Source organism: Arvicola amphibius, chromosome 15, assembly GCF_903992535.2.
Source record: "Arvicola amphibius chromosome 15, mArvAmp1.2, whole genome shotgun sequence".
In the NCBI taxonomy this organism is placed as follows: domain Eukaryota; kingdom Metazoa; phylum Chordata; class Mammalia; order Rodentia; family Cricetidae; genus Arvicola; species Arvicola amphibius.
In genome coordinates this window covers 22,323,902-22,343,586 of record NC_052061.1, presented here as the reverse complement: position 1 = coordinate 22,343,586, position 19,685 = coordinate 22,323,902, and the positions used below count along the sequence as shown (strand labels likewise).

The 19,685-nt window shown below is 45.6% G+C and overlaps 2 protein-coding genes across 5 annotated transcripts in view; both read right to left on the bottom strand.

Moving 5' to 3' along the window:
* Arhgap10 (Rho GTPase activating protein 10) overlaps positions 1-19,685 on the bottom strand; it is a 254,919-nt gene that overhangs the window by 121,319 nt on the left and 113,915 nt on the right. For all 3 annotated transcript variants that reach the window (XM_042054222.1, XM_038312528.1, XM_038312529.1), the window contains exons 8-11: positions 11,804-11,933; positions 8,971-9,077; positions 7,235-7,329; positions 303-384 (exon numbers count right to left, since the gene is read on the bottom strand). In XM_042054222.1, the coding sequence (XP_041910156.1) occupies positions 303-384; positions 7,235-7,329; positions 8,971-9,077; positions 11,804-11,933 (414 nt within the window). The remainder of the gene's footprint in view (positions 1-302; positions 385-7,234; positions 7,330-8,970; positions 9,078-11,803; positions 11,934-19,685) is intronic.
* On the bottom strand, positions 2,588-2,974 carry LOC119801833 (ubiquitin-like). Of its 2 annotated transcripts, XM_038312530.1 has the most exons (2): positions 2,869-2,971; positions 2,588-2,781 (listed from the first exon to the last, which is right to left on the bottom strand). In XM_038312530.1, the coding sequence occupies exons 1-2, from the start codon at positions 2,969-2,971 to the stop codon at positions 2,588-2,590; spliced, it is 297 nt and encodes a 98-aa protein (XP_038168458.1). The 2 variants fall into 2 exon arrangements, with proteins under 2 accessions (XP_038168458.1, XP_038168459.1); XM_038312531.1 differs by having other exon boundaries at positions 2,588-2,974.

Genomic DNA, 19,685 nt, shown 5'->3' with positions numbered 1-19,685 from the left:
CCCCCCAAAAAAAAAGTCTGGTAAAACTGATAAAATAGAAATTGAAAGTTTTGATGACTTCAAAACAAAGTCAATGAGAACGGTATAGTTAAGGAAGGTCAGAACTGAATTCGAACAATGTCCCAGCCATGGATGTTCTGCAGCTGCCCCAAGATAATCTACTAGAGAGCTGCATGGTTTCCAGATGAGTTTAAACACCAGTTCCAGCAAAGAACTGTTCTCAAATGCTATAAAACAAAAACAACTTAGAAATGGGCCAAGTCGGCTGTCCGGGACTTGGAATAAAGCTCTGATATTCTTACAGCTTCTTTTCCACCCAGGGCCTCCAGCCACTGTTTCCTTTCTTCCTCTGAGAACGCCTGCATGGTCAAGGGGACGCCAGGCCTGGAAGACAACAGGAAAACACCAGGTCACCCGACGTCAACACAACAAACCTTCTTCTGTTTCCAGACACTTGAAACGGGGCTTAAATGTTTTCATTAATTTCAACTAAAATAAAAAACATTTAATGTAAAATCTGCTATCTAGACAATTTTTATACATAAATGCATTATTGTACAGCCACTCCTATGACTCCCGTCCAGAATACAGGGTGGGGTGTCTTTCTACAGAGTTCAAACCAGTCTTGAATTCAATATATTGCTATCCCTGCCACCTGAGTGCTGTGATTACAGGTATATGCGACCCTGCCGTGCCAGGCCACAAGATCTTTTGATCTTGCAAAGTCTCTATATGCCCCACCACTGATTTCCTACCTACTGCTCCGCACTCCGGGGCAACTTCCACTGTATACATACACGTTTATCTCTGTAAATGTGGTTAACTTCCTCAGCGCTGCAGGAAAGGAAATCACATCCTATCTATAGTTTCTGTCCACTTTTTTTTAACTTACGCAAGGGTCATCCGAGTTAGAATGTAAGTCAAATCTTCTTCCTTTTTAAGGTTCATACCTTATTATACATATTGCATATGATGTTCCCAACCCTAATTTTTATCAAGGATATACAAATTAATAATCATAACACACCTAGGAGAATGGCCAGAGTCGAAAGCACTACAAATACCAACAGGAACACTTACCCATCACTAACAATGATGTAAACTGGTGCAACAACCTAAGCCAGCTGGGTGGCTTCCTACAGATATGAACACTCTCTTGCCATTAGGACCCAGCTAGACAATTCTTAGTATATTCTTTATACAGAGTTATCAAGAGTTATGTCCCATGGAAACCTGCACAAGATTTATTCACATCTGTTCCACGTGGGAAGTCATCAAGACATGCTTCAGTGGCTGAGGGTACAGCCACCCAGTGGCTTTCTTGGTACTAAAAGAAACACACTATCAAGCCACACAAAAAAAGGCACAGCAAGTTCATTATTACTTTTGACAGAAGTCCACGGGAGAGCATCACATGGTTTGGCTGACCTGAGGACACAACTGTTCTCTTACTGAACAATTCTCTCCAAACAAATCACAGTCTTAGTGCCTATGGCCACACACTACACCTGAGCTCCAATCCTTCATCACACTGATTCTTGGTAACTACTAAGGCAACAGAACCAATTCATAAAAGAGAAAATGAATCAGCTAAAAGAGAACATGCTGTCAAGACATTATTCATTCTCTACTTTGACCCACTGTGACTAAAAACAAGGTTGGACCTGTGAGGACACACACGCACACACTCATGTGCACACAAGTACGTATGTGCACACACACACACACACACACACACACACACGCACATGCATACACACACGCACACACATGCACAACTTAAACAAGTGCCTGCACTTACGCATCTCCACCTATTCCCATCACACACTCAGCAAGGAGCCGCAGCAGTACGAGTGTGCAGCCTGCACAGCAGCCAAGACCTGCTCAAGTCCATAAGAACAGTACGACATGAGTGTGCATTGGCTCTCCTGCAGGCCCCGGTGTGAGAAGCAGTCTAAGAAAGCAGGTCTTACTGTGTGACGGCGATATCGACTGACGATTTGACAAGGTCTACAGACACCAAAGAGAAGGGTCTCTGGACATGCCTGTGAAGGATTACTATTCTTGGCCAGCATTGGGAACTAAATACTGGTAGCACTATTCCCAGGGCTGGGCCTGGTGGCGCACACCTTTAATTCCAGGCACAGGCAAGGGGATCTCCAAGTTCAAGGCCAGCCTGGTCTGCAGAGTGAGTTCCAGGGCTACACGGGAAAACCCTAGTTTAAAAAGGAGAATGCAAGCTGTTAAGGACTGGATCCCTGGCTGCTAGGTTCCTCTGCTGCCGGTGCCAATAAACCAAATCAAATCAAATTAATAAATCCAGGTTTAACGAACAAAGCAAAGAAACCCCTGGGTGACCCTTGGGAAGGCAGGGGAGGAATCACATGGCAAGTAATGAGAGTGTTGCAGTTTGGATTACAAAGAGAGCTTACAAACTATGAATGATTTTCAGAAATTATTGGGAGATATTAAATGACTGAGACCCTATTTAAAATTCCCTAGGGGAGATCTGAAGCCCCCCAGTGAGATCCTTTTTTTTTTTCTGCTCCAGTCGATGGAAGGGGACTTTATTTGGTCCCAGGCAGCTTTATTTGATCTTCTTCTTGAGGCGCAGGTTGTTGGTGTGGCCGCACTTCTTGCGGCAGCTGACTGCATGAGGGTGCAGGCGTGCACAGCACTTGCAGCAGATCATCTTGTCACAGTTGTACTTCTGGGCAAGCTGACGAAGGGACAGCTCGATGATGCCATCAAGCAGACGAAGCACCAGGTACAAAGTGGACTCTTTCTGGATGTTGTATTCAGACAGGGTCCGGCCATCCTCCAGCTGTTTGCCAGCAAATATCAGCCTCTGCTGGTCAGGCGAGATGCCTTCCTTGTCTTGGATCTTGGCCTTGACATTCTCGATGGTGTCACTGGGCTTGACCTCTAGAGTGATGGGCTTGCCCATCACGGTTTTCACAAAGATCTGCATGTTAGCGTCAACCCGCTCGGTCGCCACGTTGAAAAGAAAGAGTCCCAGTGAGATTCTTAAGGGGAATAGTGATCCCAATTCCCCTGACATCGTACAGGTACTAGCTCAGGTAGAATATGCAATAAAGAATCAGCAGTACATTCATTTCAAAATAATGATTCTTGGGCAATTGCATTTGCTCAATTTCTAGGCCAATTTGATAATCATCTTCCAGTTGATTGATTGCAACAATTTGTAAAACTGCATTCCTGTATTTTTCCTAAAATTGTAATGCAAGACCCTTAAAGGATGCTATGTTAATTTTTACGGATGGTTCTTCCAATGGGAGAGCAGCGTGTGTTGCTGATTGTAAAGGACATGTAGTGCAAACAGTTGAGCTGCGAGCTATTGTTGTTGTGCTCCAGCTTTCTGCAAACAGTGCATCTAATTTATAGACTGGTAGTCATTACATTCTTAGAGCTCTGTAGGTCATAGAAATTGTCCTCTGCATTGGATCTAATAATAGTAAAGTTAGAATATTGTTCCAGCAAATTCAAGATGCCAATCATATAAGAAAACTGCCAGGCTTTGTGGGTCATATTAGAGCACATTCAAATCTTCCTGGTCCATTGGCTTTAATTAATAAATTTACTCAACTGATCATTTTATCTCAAGTTGAGCTTTAACAGCGATCACATATTTACATTATCAAAATGGTAAAAGTTTAAGAAAATAGTTTGGTTTGAAAAGAGAAAATCAAAAGAAATCGCAGCAGATGGAAGGAAAGGGCTCACTGATAGTGAGAACAAGTTATTCGTTGCTGTTGTTTTTTAAAGACGTGAACTAGCCAGGAGGTGGTGGCACAGGCCTTTAATCGCGGCACTTGGGAGGAGGAGGCAGGAGTTCAAGGCCAGCCTGGTCTACAAGAGCTAGATCCAGGACAGCTAGGGATGTTACACAGAGAGACCCTGTCTCCAAAAAAAAAAAAAAAAAAAAAAGCATGAACTAATATGGTGTGGACTGACAGGAGGCAGTATCAGTCTGAATGTAGACTCGTTACAAAACTGAAAATTTTTGTTCGGACATTTAAATGCAAGTGGGTGGAGGTCAGGAATGGTAAATGTGCCCATGACTACAGACAGTCTATAAAATTTCTAAACACAGTCTTTAGAAGTCTCTATGGCATTTAATAATGATAAAAATAATTTAAAAGCAGAAGAGGGCCTGGAGGAGGGTTTAGCAGTTCAAATCAATGGCTGCTTTTACCGAGGACCTGATTTGGTTCCCAACACTCACAGGGCAGCAACCATCTTTAACTCCAGGTCCAGGGGATCTGGCGCCCTCATATGGCCTCTTCAGGCACAGCATGCACAAGGTGTACATCCATCCATCCAAACACTCAAAACACAAAACATAAAAACAAGCAGGGACTAGAGATGGCTCATAGTTGAGAGCACTTGCTGCTCTTGCAGAAGACCCAGGTTCGTTTGTCAGTGCCCACGTGGCAGCTTACAACCCTCTGTAACTCCAGGTCCGGGTTATCCAATGCCCTCCAATTTTTAAATAAATAAATATTAAAAGGGGCAGGGGAGTGTGCAGTAGACACTGCTGAGGGAGTGTGATGACAATTATCAGGTGTCAACTTGACTACCTTTGCTGTGGCAATATCTGTTTGTACAAATAACGCTTGCCTGAACCCAGAGGGTGGAGCTGGTCACTAGCTAACCATAGAGGTCTGGAGGTCTGTACAGACAGACAGGAAGTGAAATGGCTGGGTAGAGAAAGGAAGTGATAAGGCAGGAGGAAACAGAAACTCAGTCCTTCATCTCGCTGATCTCTCAGCATTTTACCCTATATCTGACTCTAGGCTTTTATTATTAAGACCTGTTAGAACTCGTGCTACAATCTGGAATGAACTACAATCCAGAAATAGAGGGCACGCTTGTCAGATTTTTTTACTTGGTTTGAAAGTGGGCGAATCCATTTCTAGTCCAGACCTTTGGGGACAGGAAGACACACATCTGATCCAGAGCCGGAGGCAGGATGGCACACCTTTAATCTGGGCCACACCTTCTAGAAGTCTATTTAAGGACATAGAAAAGGAAACTTTGCTGCTTGCCCTGGCCTTGCTAACACATCCATTTCTTCACTGGCACTGAAGTCTTCAGGGATCCAGCACACACTGAAGGGCAGCGGAGACACCCAGCCTTGTGGGCTGAGCAGCTACTGCATTCTAGGACTTTCCGTTCACAGAAGGCTCTGTTGGCTTAGCTGGGAGTGCACCCTGAAAGTCCTTCCAACAAATCCTAGAGAAGCTAGACTAATGCAGGGAGGGACAACCAGGGTTAGGAAGGACAGGAGCAGTGGCTGGAGTTGGTAAAGACCGGGGTTATAACCTGGCACAGGCACACATGCCTGGAATCCAAACTCTTGGGAACTAGAAGCAAGAGAAAATAGCAGGTCAAAGCCCAGCGGGGTTACATGAAGGGAGTAAGAAAGGGGGAGGAGAGGAAAGGCAGAAGGGAGGAAGGCAGGGGAGGGGCAAACCGGAGTTCTGGGTCTTAACATACACTAGGTACTGATGTGAACCCAGCAGAGAACAGCAGTTCAAGGAACAGGGCATCTCGTCAGTTAGAACACTCTCTTCTGTGCTGCTTTCATATGCATTAACGTCAAATGTATTTCAAAAGGGGACGGTCTTATAAAAATTAAAAACCACCAGGGCAGGTTTCCTGTAAATTCCAATTCTTCATATATTTTAAAGTCATTATCCTAGCCAGGCATGGATAAGCCTGTTATCCCAGCACTGCAGAGAATGAGAAAGAGGGATTGTGGGCTAGCCTCATCTACCCCACAAGATCTTATCTCTATATAAAAATGACTTAGTAATAATCTCTCATCTGTTGTTTTGAGCAGCAGAAAAAGGTTACAGTTTACAATCACGTAAAGACTGTGGTCAGCAAACTTCATTTGGCATCATCAATGTCTCCAAAACCAGGAGGTTCAGCAAGTACAACACAAACTGTACTCACAGTGCACAGAAGCCCCCAAAGCATCCGCTACCTAGCACACTAGACTCCGATTCATCTGTATTGATTACTTAAGAGCAGCCTGACTGCACATCCGTCTTCTGGGGCCTGTAACATGGCAGGTACAAGACTGGCCTTCCCAGGGAAAAGTCCAGGTTCAGATCTCAGTTCTCCCACTCAGCATCTACATACACGCAAGGGCCTCACTCCAGCACTGGGAGCTCACATTCTCAACCAGGAGAGGGGTGAGGACCGAATGAGATAAAATACCCCGGAACCAGAAAGGGCCGGTCAAGGGCAGCTGTGGACATAAGTCTTACAGGTCACTAAGCAGTCTGTAAGTGACTTAAATTTTAGCACATTTTCAAGCAATACTCTCTTTCCGTTAGAATCCCGGCAAAAATTTCCTTTATATGTCCCTGTCATGGTACTGCCAAATTTGTCAGGTGCCGAAGGGGACGTTTTTATGTGGCTGGTCTTAAGTGAATTCACTCATGGGTCTTTTTCTTTATACAAACTCCACATTCTCAGCTAGATCATAAGACGAAAGCAGCAACAATTAAGTTTGTCCTTACTACTCTCCTTTGGAAAACTTGTATTACTCAGGCATCAAACAGATTTGTGTACAAACTACTACAGTCACGCGGGGTGTCATGGACTCGCCATCCACACAGCGCTGAGTGCTCATGCAGGACACAAACATTAGCACCAGGCATCATCTCTTATCTCTGCCTCCCTGTCAAAGATGCTTGTAAAACTGAATGCTTGGAAGTGACTTGGTAAGAAAAGTCTTTGACTACAGAAAAAGGGTTTGCCTAGATGCCCTACTCCACAATAACGCACACTGGAATCACGCGCATGCGCGCACGTGCACACACACAACACACACACACACACACACACACGAAGAAATAAATCCAGTTTCTGTACTGCTACAACAAGACTGTCTTCTGACTTCACCACACTCCGTTCACACTCTCTTTCACTAGTCTCCTGCTGGCAATCAGAAGGGCATCAACAAAGAAATGTTCAATGTTTCTTTCAGGACAGGTTAGGAAGATTCCAGTCCTCAGCCAAGATAAAGCTGTGACCCTGCAACTATATAGTGACCAACAACAGTTTACAATGAAGGTGACCTGGAAACATAAGGTAATATTTTTCTAGTTCACAGGAATCACTCCTTCAACTTGTTTTTTAAAAAAAAATACTGTCAAATGAGTTTTAATATTATATCTAACTAATTCCATTAACTTACCTGTCAGCAGCTTCAATGTCAAAGCAAAACCTTCTGTCGATGGAGTCGGTGTATCTTTTGGTGCATTCTTTCAAAAAGAACACCTCACCATCCCCCTGCAAACAAGCACAATGCTCAAATCTCTATACACTGGTGCGGCCCTGCAGGAGCCAAGGCTAACACCTTCACTCTGTGCACGGAATACACCGGTGTGGCCCTGCAGGAGCCAAGGCTAACCCCTTCACTCTGCACAGAATGCACTGTGCGGCCCTGCAGGAGCCAAGGCTAACCTCTTACTCTGTGCACAAAATCCCCTGGTGCAACCCTACAGGAGCCAAGGCTAATCCCTTCAGCTCTGCAGCCATTCTGGTCCCTTCCTGAGGTTCTCTAGTTATTCCTGACGGCAGTACTGGTAAGCAGACTTCACAAATGCTAACTGCAGGATGATTACCAGCAGGGTCCAGGCACTCAATGATGGTTCGCCTATTGACACACTCTTTTGTAAAGAGTCAAAATTTGCTTTAATATCACACCATATTACACTCTATGTCAACACTGGCATGAGCACTATTAGCCTGTAAACACTGCAATTGCATAAGGACTGACCTGAGAGCACTCAGGGATAAGACAAGTGTGTATCCACTAACCATGGAGCCAGCTGTTGTGAGCAGTACTCCTGCTTCCTGACTGAGCTACCCTGGGTTTCAAGACATTTTTCCCCCACTTTGTCTCTGGCCAGCAGCCTCCCGAAGAGCTTAGACCGGGACAGAGACAGAAGCAACATGGTGGCTTAGCAGAGAGCAGAGCAACACTAAAGTCAAAGTCCAGAAACTGAGGATCTGGAAATATTTTTAAAGACCCAAGGTCACAGCTACATCCTATAACACATTACTTTATCATTCGGAACCTGGAACAGAACATAGTCACCAGGTAGAAATGCCTTAGAAACTGCAAATTCAGGCTCAAAGCTAATGCTTCAACCCCTGCCTTCTACAAGGGGCAGACAGCCTTGCTCCCGCCTCTTCTTGGCAGCTGTTTTCTATGTCCATCATTACAGAAGGCTCCTTCTTACAGTCTGCTTTAATGCCTGCTTGTTTGTCTATCTGTCTGTCTGTCTCTGAGAGAAGCAAAGGTGTGTGGATAGATGTCAGCTTAGATTAATTCTGAATTCACACAAGTAAAATGTCAACCCAACCACCCACCAGCAGCAAACTGACCTGCTTTCTTAGAGTGTGTGGCCAATCACGCTCACTGCTAGTGGGCCAGGGCTTGCTCTGAGCACCACAGGAAGGTCACCTCCCTTGCACAGCCAGATCCTAACGTCTTACTACCAGGCTGGGCTCTGTCAGTCATCTCTTAGAACTGAGCAGCTAGTTAAACAGGGAAGAGCCACATGAGAACTCTATGTGCCTACCTAACGAGAAGGAATTCATCAGAGATCACTTCGCCTTCCAGTTTTTGCAGACTGTGAATACACAATGTGTGAACAGGCCAGATCTCCTACAATAATAAGTCCTGCATAACTGAGTCACAAAAGCCTAATGCAGTAATTACCTTTCTCTTCTGAAACAGTGACATAAGAACTCTACTGTTCTGTTTTAAAATGTAATTGCAAAGGTGCAGGCGTGTGATTTAGAAACAAAACAAAGATTTTAATCCTAAAACCAAATTTCTCAATAGTCAATATCAAGTTATTAAAATGGCAGGCCCAACAAGTAGCTCTCATAAAAATACAAAAAGTAACATCGAGTACTTACCAGTTTCCCCCCAGATCTGTGCTCAAACGGGATCATGTTGAATTTCTTGGCTGTTTTCCGATACATGCAATAGTGTTTGACCCAACTGGACCCAAATGGAGCCGGCCCTTCAACAAAACACAGATCTTTGTGTTTTTCCTCACGAGGAGGCAGATGTGCCCCATGGGAGCACATTACTGCACAGTTCAGCCAAGCAGAGCACAAAAATGCAGGGGCTAACAGAAGGGGGGACTACAAGAGACAGGAAGCCTCTCAGAACACTGCGAGATCTGAGTTTAAGACATTTTCAGTAGATAACTGTGAGCTAATGTCACATGGTATGACACCGGGGTGACTCTGGGGCTGACCTGAGCTCAATCCCTAGATCCCCAGCGGGAAGGGAGAGCCAGCTCCTCCACACATGCTCCGCTGCGTGGCCTCATCCACACTCAACGCGATAACTATCATCCTCGGAAATGATAAACTTCCAGTATGCCAGAAAACCCAAGAGCTACTGGAGCATTCCAGGTTAGATGGAGGAAACACAGCATCCTGGTGCCTCCAGCTTCGAATCGGGGCTCAGGCGGCACTACCACTCCCTGAATCCTCTCCTCCCCAGCCGGCCAATGTGAACGTCAGCGAAGCTGGCCACACTTAACCAATGAAAGGAAACTGTGAAGCTCCCTGAGCAAAGCTAAGGGTGAGAAGTGAAACACTGGATATGTCTGATCGGTTGAAGACTTCAACTCAGAACACTGGATGAGATTTTGTTTCTTTAATTTCCCAGCTAGACTCCTCTAGACTGAGCCTGACACAGCAAATGTGCAATGACTGCTCAACCATCAGTCCTGACCAGGTGATGGGCGCCACCCCCACATGGGATTCACAGAGCTCTCAGGTTAGTTCTCAAGGCAAGTGTGTGTGGTGCATACGCATATGTGTGTGCCTGAGCACGTCCATGACCATGGATGCATGAGGACAGGGTTAACGTCAGGTATCTCCCACTATCACGTCCACCGTCTCTTCTGAAGACAAGGTCTCTCATTAAACCCAGAGCTCGCCGATGCCTGGACTGGCCCGCCAGTGAGCTCTAAGGAGCCACCCATCTCTATCGTCTCTACTCCTGTACAGTACCAGGGTTAGACACTCGTGGCTACACCCAGCTTTTTTAGATGAGTGCTGGGATCGTAGCTCAGATCCTTGGGCTTATAGTAGAGGAACTTTACAAACTAAGCCATCTCCAGAACCTTTATTTTAAAGCAAAGCATCCCTTACAGTGCAGCAATCTGCTTTTCCACTTTGCTTCACTGTGGTGCAGCCATGGGACCCTTCCCAACCACCAAAATCATAAGCCAAGTAAACCGCTTGGCTATAAAGTACCTACCCTCGAGTCCTTTGTTATAAGACACACAAAACAGACAAGACAACATAAAATGACTATAGGTCAAATGCTGCTATGTAGCAGTATTTCTATATCCATCTACAGTCTCCTAAATATCTTTTAAGATTTTTATTTTTAATCATGTGCATGGGTATATGTGAGTGGAGAACCAACGACATCAGATTTCCCTTGGAGAGTTGTGAGCCACAAGGCACGGAAGCTGGCGCTGCACCATGGTCCTCAGAAAGAGCAAGCGCTCTTAACGCTGAGCTGTCTCGCTAACCCTTTCCTAAGTACTTTGTAGAAAAGAACCTATCTCAGAATAAGCTGGAAGAACAAGCTGCCCCTGCTGACTTATATGAGTGGTAGGGTCATGAGGAGGAGGATGTAGAGATGTGGAGACAGAAGATGTCGACAGAGGAGCGGTCACAGCACGGCCGGAACTGCTAAGGACTGAGAAGAGGAAAGGGCAGAAATATGCTGGTGACAGGGTCACTCCTGGAGGTGTGCTTGCAGCCTTAGCTCTCTCAGAAACATACCCCTAAACAGCACGGCAGTATGGCCAAAAGCACCACGCTGAAGCCAAGGCAGAATGTGTGCAAAAGGGCTAGAGAAATGGCTCTGCAGCTAAAAGCACTTGCTGCTCTTGCAGAAGACCTGGGTTTGGTTCACAACCACCCAAAACTTCAGATCCAGGGGACTCAGCACCCTCTTCTGACCTCTTTAGTCTCCTGTTCATTTGGGTCACCCATATATATATGTGTGTGTGTGTGTGTGTGTGTGTGTGTGTGTGTATGTATGTATATGTACATGTATGTATGTAGAGATAGATAGATAGATGATAGATAGATAGATAGATAGATAGATAGATAGATAGATAGATAGATAGATAGATAGATAGATAGTATGTTTTTATATTTAAATATGCCTTCAAGATCACAGAGGGCAAAAAAAGTATTGGGGTAATCTCCCAACTATCACAGTACTATATGGATTCAAATAAACTTCCCAGGTGTCAGTGGGGATTAGATTCTCAGATACTGGAATCTCTGGCCTCTCCAGTCTTAGTCACAGCAGCGCAGGGCCTGCACACATGCTCCTACCTGCCTTAACTCCTCTCCAGTTACCACCAACAGTACAGAACACAATGCATGTGCTACAGAAACCACTAAATGTGCTGGTCAGAAGAGGAAGAGGAAAAGAAAAGTCTGGAATTTTCGCACTTTGCCTTGAAGTCAGCCTGGACTATGCAGGGAATTTAAGGCCACTTCAGTTACACAGTAAAACATCTCAGTGTCAAGAGAGTTTGCATGTGTACCCCACAGATGAAGTGGCTTGCTTTGGTTTTGATTTTTCTGCTCACATCTTCTCGCTGTGTTGGCTGCGCTCACGGGAAGCTCTCCTGAAGGCACAGAGCACAGACTGTACCACAGACTTTAACCAGCCACTCAGCCTGTTCTGCACACGACTTACTTTTCTCCTGGACATACAGGTAGCCTTCCGCTGTGAACTGGCTTGCTCGCTTGTGGTCCTTGGGATTTTGTCTGATTTTATTCATCAGTTCTTCCACTTCTGACCTGGTTCCCTCAAATCGATTCCTAGTCTGAAACAGAAAACATACTGATAATTCCACCTTCTACGATGTTTTTGTGCATATATTTTAATGACTCTGTGTAACCAAAATCAAATCTGCAGAACCCAAAAAAGCCTCTTCTTTCCAGTGTGTCACCTTACCAAGATTTATATTCAAAGACAACAAAATCGAATGGTGAACTTGCTAATATAGAAAAGAAGCTAATGAAACAAGCCAGCTACTTCAGTGCTCAGCACCAAAGCAAGTCACTCCACCATAAAACTCCCTGGTCCTGTGACATCTTAAAAAGCAAACAAGCCATAAAATATCTATCTTCCTGGGAAAATAAAAGGTGCTGGCAACAGGCAACCTGGTCCATGCAGTTACTACTACAGCAGCAATCGGAGCACTAAAACTCTGAAAATAATTATTCTTTGCAAGTTAACAAAAACTCAGTTTTCATTTTCCCAGACTGTGGTAACTACAATAGAAAATGACATTTCTTCCCCCAAGGAAGTGGAGGAGGAAGATCTCACCAGAGAATAATGTTCACACATGCATCTAAGGAGGCTAATCACATTTCAAAAACCCAGGAGACATGGCTGCCAAGATCAGCTGAGTAAACACTCTGAACACATCGTGTGAGCACGAGTCACCACAACCCACTTTAGAGACACTTCTTCAGCCAGACTCAAAAACTGTGCTAACACACAAAACCGCTGGTGTGAAGCTGTAAAGGGCCAGACAGAAAATCATTATTGAAATTTCCCTCTCTCCTCCCTACCATGAAAATGGTTGTCAAAGATATAAGGCTGAAAAAAGGAAAGAAAACATGGTGTAATGGTACATTTCTCCTAGGGAAAGGGGGAGGCTGCAAAATGAAAACTGTCTCCAGAAATGATGAGCTAATATGGAAATCAAAAGGCTTTGTATACTCTTTAGCAAGGCCAGGCTTAGACGGGGCAGTGGTGGTGGTGCACACCTTTAGTCCCAGCACTTGTGAGAGAGACAGCGGATCTCTGAGTCTGAGAGAGTTCTAGGACAGCCAGGGCTACAGAGAAACTCTGTCTCAAAAAAAAAAAGTTCCAACCCCAGAGAAGCTAAGTAGCAAGGAGAACCCTAAGAGAAACATACATAGATTCCCCCAGGGAAGGTGAAATAGACAAGACCTGAGAAAACTGGGAGCAGAGGAAAGGAGGAGAAGGAGGGGAGCGGGGAGGCAGGGAAGAGAACTAGAGGGATCAGGGTGGTCAAAAGGGGGGAAGGACAAAGAGCGAGAACAAGGAAAGAGATACCCTGACTGAAGGAGTCATTATGGGGCTAGCAAAATACAGCACTAGACAAGTTCCCAGGAATCCACAAGGATGTCCCCAGCTAAGACCCTAAGCAATAGAGGAGAGGGTGCCCGAACTGGCCTTGCCCTGTAGTCAGACTGAAGACTATCTTAAAAGTCACCATAGAACCTACATCCAGCAACTGATGAAAGCAGAGGCAGAGAACCACAGCAGAGCATTGGACTGTCAAGTCCAGTCAAGGAGTGGGAGGAGTGAGAATCTGAGCAAAGGGGTCAAGGCCATGATGGGAACACCACTGCAACAGCTGACCTGAGCTAGTCAGCGTGAGCTCACTGACTCTGGCCTGACAGCAAGTGAACCAGCACAGGGTCAAACTAGGCCCTCTGAACATGGGTGACAGTTATATGCCTGGGGCAGACTGTGGAGTCACTGGCAGTGAGACCAGGATTTAGCCCTACTGCTTGTGCTGGCTTTTTACAGCCCATTTTCTTTGGAGGGATACCTTGCACAGCCTAGATATAGTGGGGAGGGCCTTGGTCCTGCCTCCAAGCAATGTGCTAGACTTTATTGACTCCCCAGGGGAAGCCTTACCCCTGTCTGAGGAGTGGATGGGGGAGGGATGGGGAGAAGAGGGAGGAGTGGGGGGGGGGAAGGTGGAGGGAGCAGGAGGAGAGAAGGGAGTGGGAACTGTATTTGAGATGTAAAATGAGAAAAGATAGGGTTTTTTTTAATAAATTAAAATAAAAAATAAATAAATGTTTCCTTTCTTCTCCCCACCTCCAGCATTTCCTATGTCTGGGTCTGTTTGTACTGACTTCACACCAGTTCACTTCACTCATCGTTCCGGTGAGATTCCTTCCCCCACTTCTTCCATACACGTGTAGGACAGAAACAGTCTACGTGCATGCATGCATCCTCTGGGACTTCACACACAAAACTGCTGTTACTTGTGCTGATGCCCCAGATGTCATCCAGGCGTCTGGACGTCGTCCAGGAGTCCAGCCCCCAGATGATGTCATAAAGGTGTCCAGCCCCCGGACGTCGTCCAGGCGTCCAGCCCCCAGATGATGTCATCCAGGCGTCCAGCCCCCGGACGTCGTCCAGGCGTCCAGCCCCCAGATGATGTCATCCAGGCATCCGGCCCCCGGACGTCGTCCAGGTGTCCGGCCCCCAGATGATGTCATCCGGGCGTCCAGCCCCCAGATGATGTCATCCGAGCGTCCGGCCCCCAGATGATGTCATCCGGGCATCCGGCCCCCGGACGTCATCCAGGCGTCCGGCCCCCAGATGTCGCCCAGGCATCTGGCCCCCGGATGTCGCCCAGGCGTCCGGCCCCCGGATGTCATACAGGCGTCCAGACAGCTACTAGACATGCGGTCCTCCACCTCCTTATCCTCTGATCTCTGACCAGGAGCCACTCCTACTTCAAGCAGCCCTGCTTCTTTCAATGGACGGCAGCATCTGAAACCCACAACCTGGTACAGGGTGCTAGGAGCTGCCGCTCCTTCTAAGACTTCTGTGCAGGCAGACACAAGCAATACACACGCGCACACGCAGACACTCATACACAGTACCACACACATACACCCCCCTCGTACACACGCGCTCACTCTCTTCCACTACCATACATACACACAAAGAGAAACGCTATTCTGTACTGTAAAAATCCGTAATTTTTATACCAATAAAAAAACTTCATACCAATAAGTCGACTCAGAAAGCCTCAGAAACAACCAGAACAAAACTGAGAGAGATATTCAGAGAGCCAGCTGGCATGGGGGAATACAGTGGAGACTGAGAATGGGGGTAGTTCCCTGATGACTGACTATCCTTGGGTTCCTACATGTAGAGAAGAAAAGTCCCCTTTCCACAAAGTTACTTGCCCATTTCTCCACAATAAAGACTGAGTGTTGTTATCAGATGTAAATGCTCTTAGTTCATCAACATACGTACGAGGTCACTGTGTGACATTTGTAGGGTAAGCCTATCTTTGGGCTCTGCTCACCATTATCTCATGACTCAGTTCCTGGCATGTTGGGTCTGTCTGACTTAGTTTGGTATACACAGCTCACTGTCTTCCTCTTCCCCATAGATACATTATAAAAGTACTTCTGTCCATAAGCAAGAGATGTGAGGCTAGTTTGGGCAAATCCCAGGAGACTGATGTGTTTCTGTGTCACGGCAGAGCCTGCGATAAATCCAGATGGCTTCATGGGCAGGTGGCCAGCACAGTCACATACGGCCTGTGCTACACAGTCTTGTTACAGGTTCATGTTCTAGTATATGCTGGGTTGGGAGGGCTGCCTAGGGCGGGTCTCAAACTCAGTACATAGCTGGATCCTCCTGCCTCCACCTCCCAAGCGCTGGAATGACAGCAAGAGCCCTGCACTGAGCTCTAGGTGATCCACCATCTTGGAAGTCCGCATTGTTTCTAACGTGGGCTCCTAGGCTTCCATTTTATATCAGCCTCACAAAGCACACACCAGATCTAACGAGGGGTTCTCATCTGATCAGCCCTGAAGCTGACGGATGAAGTCTGGAAAGAAGAGGTTAATTCTGCAGACATAGACCCACTTGGGAGCAAGGGGCATTTGATAATCTAATCTTTTCAATTGGTGCTCTTTTCACAAACTGCTTTACAGCCTGCAAGATACTCTGAAAAATAAATTATTTCATTAAAAATTCTAGTGGGCTGGAGAAATGGCTAAGTCAGGGAAGTGCCTGCTGTGAATCTAATCGCACCCACATGAAGGTGGACGCCATGTCTGTAGACAGCAGCAGCAGGGATCATGGGATGACAGGAGGGAGAAGGGGAGCTGGGAGCCCTCTGACTGACACCTTAGAGCACCAGTGAGCTTCACATCGAATGACAGACCCTGTCTCTGAAGCCAGGGCAGAGAGCGACCGAGGAAGACACAGGTGTCGGCCTCACACAGAGAGAAATGGTTCTGCTACCTACACCAGCAATCCGAGGGGACTAGGACACACCTGCACACAAACTCGCATGTCTGTTTCAAGTTCTACTACCTAACTTCTAAAGCACACAACCACACCACACAGACACCCACACGTGTGTGCTTCCGCGTGTGCTGTGTGTTACACAGCATCACATCGGGCCTCACGACTCTCACTAGCTCTTCTACGAAAACACAACCGATGAGAAAGGTCTTAACCGGAAAAAGCGTTTGTCTCCTAAAGAAAATCTTTTCCCCTTAGCTTCCTGAGTGTACGGATGAATGCCAACGTGGTGACTAAATCCACTTAAAAACCTGAGTTGGCTTTAAATAAAGGAGAGAGAGAGTTTAACACAGCTTTTTGCTGTTTGCCTGGACGTGCCGTAGAGAGATTTCCTGTTTCGGCAATAGCGGCAGAGAAAAAGCTGAGTCATTTTAAAACGCGGCTTCCTGGTGCTGTGCTGCCAGTGCGAACTCTGGCTTTAAAGCATTTCAGTGGCTTTTATGGACTGGATGTTTGTGTGCCTGCTTGGGATCGGAAAGAAAGTACTCTGAGACCATGCCAATGGCTCACTGCTCCCCGCCTGCACCTGGGCAGATGGCGGAATCAGGCTTAGGCGAGCGGGAGAGCATGGCGGATTTCTGCCGATGTTTCCAGGCTGCGCGGTACTCTGTGCGTCAGATTTGGCTGTAACTTGGATGAAATGAGTTTCTGTGCCTCACACTCAGTCTCAGAATTAAAGTGCTGAGTGTGGCTCCTACCTGGAGGCCCCAGAGCTAGTAGAAAATGGTACATCCTCCATTTTGAAATTGGAGAGAGGTGGAGCCAACATCCAGAACAGCCCAGCGGCTCTGCAGCTCAGAGGTGCAACCGATTAAGAGTCACAAGCGGCTCCGCCATGTTGGACTGGGTGGGGCAAGCCCGCAGTACCTGTTTTTGACCTAGGAATGTCACAGCTTAGAGTCTTAAGCGCTTAGCAATGTAAAGGCTCAAATCAAACAAGTTTCTCGACAGTAAAAAAATTACAGATTCACAATTGGACAGATTCAGACATAAAAGACTTTTAAATGAGTCACAGTGTTGGATGAATGTATGTAGGCTTGAGAGAGAGAAGAAAATATAAAAAATAAAGTTAATGCCTAAAAAAAGGCTAAAGTCTTTAAAGAGACAGAATAAAGTAAAGTGATAGAATGAAAATAAGCCGCATAAAAATGGAAAATTCACAGAGAGTCTGGATTATGTATTTTGTTGTGTTTTCTTTGATTTTTTTGACTGTAAAGGAGCTAAGTACAGAGAGACATTTCATTATATGGGCTGCCAGGCTAGACCAGAATGGACATTTTAATGGTATGACTTCAGGATTTGGATCTAAGAACATGATGCTTTGGAAAAGAGTTTCTTCTTTTGTTTTCACAGAGGATGAGACTCTGTGGATTGCTTCTATCCCAATATGGTATGATAGACCACGCCCTCCTGAAAGGTTGCTATGAACACCCTCAAAAAATTACTTCGCTCAACTGCCAACTGAGATGAACCTAGCAGACAGGTTATACCATGAAAGACCTAAATAACAACGCCCCCATTCAGCAGGAAGCAGTTTGGAGAGAAATAACTGCGCCCATTTTCCCAAATATTGTTTATAAATGTTCTTTTACATTTAAAGGGGGAGATGATATAGATATGAATAATTTGCATTGGTGTGGATTTTAAGGTCAATTTGTTATATGTATATGTATTTCTGATCTTGATTAAGCTATTGTGATTGTGTAGTTCATTTAAGAATGTAATGTATAATTAGGAAATATAGGTTGTTAATGGATAATCATTGATAATAGTTAAGCTTGTAGTCATGTTATTAGATTTTCTAGATATGTAGAGATATGTTTCAGTTGGATAGACATTCTTCGTATCTTTCAAAGACTGCAGAATATGGCATTTAATGTTTTAATAACTTAGGGTTTTTCATGACAATGAGACACGTCTGCTCCTGGCAGCACCAATCTACTTTGAGAGGAAGATGGGCATCGAAGAGGCTACTTGTGGAGTTTGTTAGCCATTTGGGCGGGAAACTGCTCTTGCCTGGACTGTTGCATAAACTGGACACAGGGAACCCACAGAAAGAGGACTGCTGAACTTGCCTAAAGGTGAGATGGCCTTTTGGGGTTCCTGATTCATGAAAGAGTCTGCGAGACATTCTGCAGGACACAGCAGAAAGTGACTGAACTGTCTTTGGAATTTCCTGCTTCATGGAAAAGTCTGCTGGATATTATGGGCCGGAAGGCTGAGGATGGATGCCCCAACGGTACAGAGGAACTTTGGGTGACTGTCCAGGCAGCAAGTTGTCTCTCATTTCTAGAGTTTGAAAGCTGCATATTTATTGTTTACTTAGGTAATATTATATCCTTCTGGAGTCTTTGATGGAGTTGAAGAATAAGGTAGTTATAGTTTTCCTTAGTTATGATAAAAAATAGATATAAATATTGTAACTGTAATTCTTGCTTGATAACTCTTGTTATATGTAATTTTACTATGTTAAAGTTAAAGCCTTTCTTTTTTGTTTAAACAGAAAAAGGGGAAATGATGGAGGAGTGTCTATGTGCTACTTTCATTATTAATAAAGATACTGCCTTGGCCCTTTAAGAGAACAGAAAATTAGGTAGGCGGAATAGACAGAACAGAATTCTGGGAGAGTTGGGGAGAGCTTCAGGCAGTCGCCATAGTGAGTCGCCATGCTTCTCCTCTCCGAGATGGACGCAGGTTAAGATCTCTTCTGGTAAGCCACACCTCGTGGTGCTACCCAGATTACTAAATATGGGTTAAAGGAAGATGTGAGAACTAACCAATAAGAGGCTGAAACTATGGGCCAGGCGGTGTTTAAAAGAATACAGATTCCGTGTAATTATTTCCGGGGGTAAAGCTAGCCGGGTGGCGGGTGGCGAGATGCAGCCCCGCCGCTTCACACTACAGGATGGGGTGGGGGGATGTGTTCATACGTGTGTGGAGGTTGGCAAACCACAGAGTATGGAACAACAGTCGGAGAAAGACCTTAGTATTGCCCCCAACTCGCTGTTTGTGCTAAATTCACAGGCTAGCCGATCCACAACCAAAGGTCCTCTTCGCTCCACCTCCCCCTGCTGAAAGAGCACTGGTATTACAGACGCAGGCTACCAAACATGGCTCTACATGGGTTCAAACTCAGGTCTTCCTCGGGGTCACAGAGCCATCTCAGCATTAAGAGAATCTTAGAATCTCTAAATCTCATTTCCCAAGATCAGACGGAAAGCACACATTCCACAAAGGACGGCAACCAAAGCAAATGGTAGCCATGTACACTGACACATTAGTGAACATGCCTCAAGTGTAGGAACATCATTCCACAAGCCAGTCTGGGAAGGCAACACATGACTGACAGTTAACATCAGAGCCGAGCTGGAATGCTGGGACAGCAGTTTCTTACACAGATGATTCAGCATTAGCATAACAAACTTTATCATTTTTTTTTATCAGAAAGCCCAGGAAGAGCCTCCAAAGG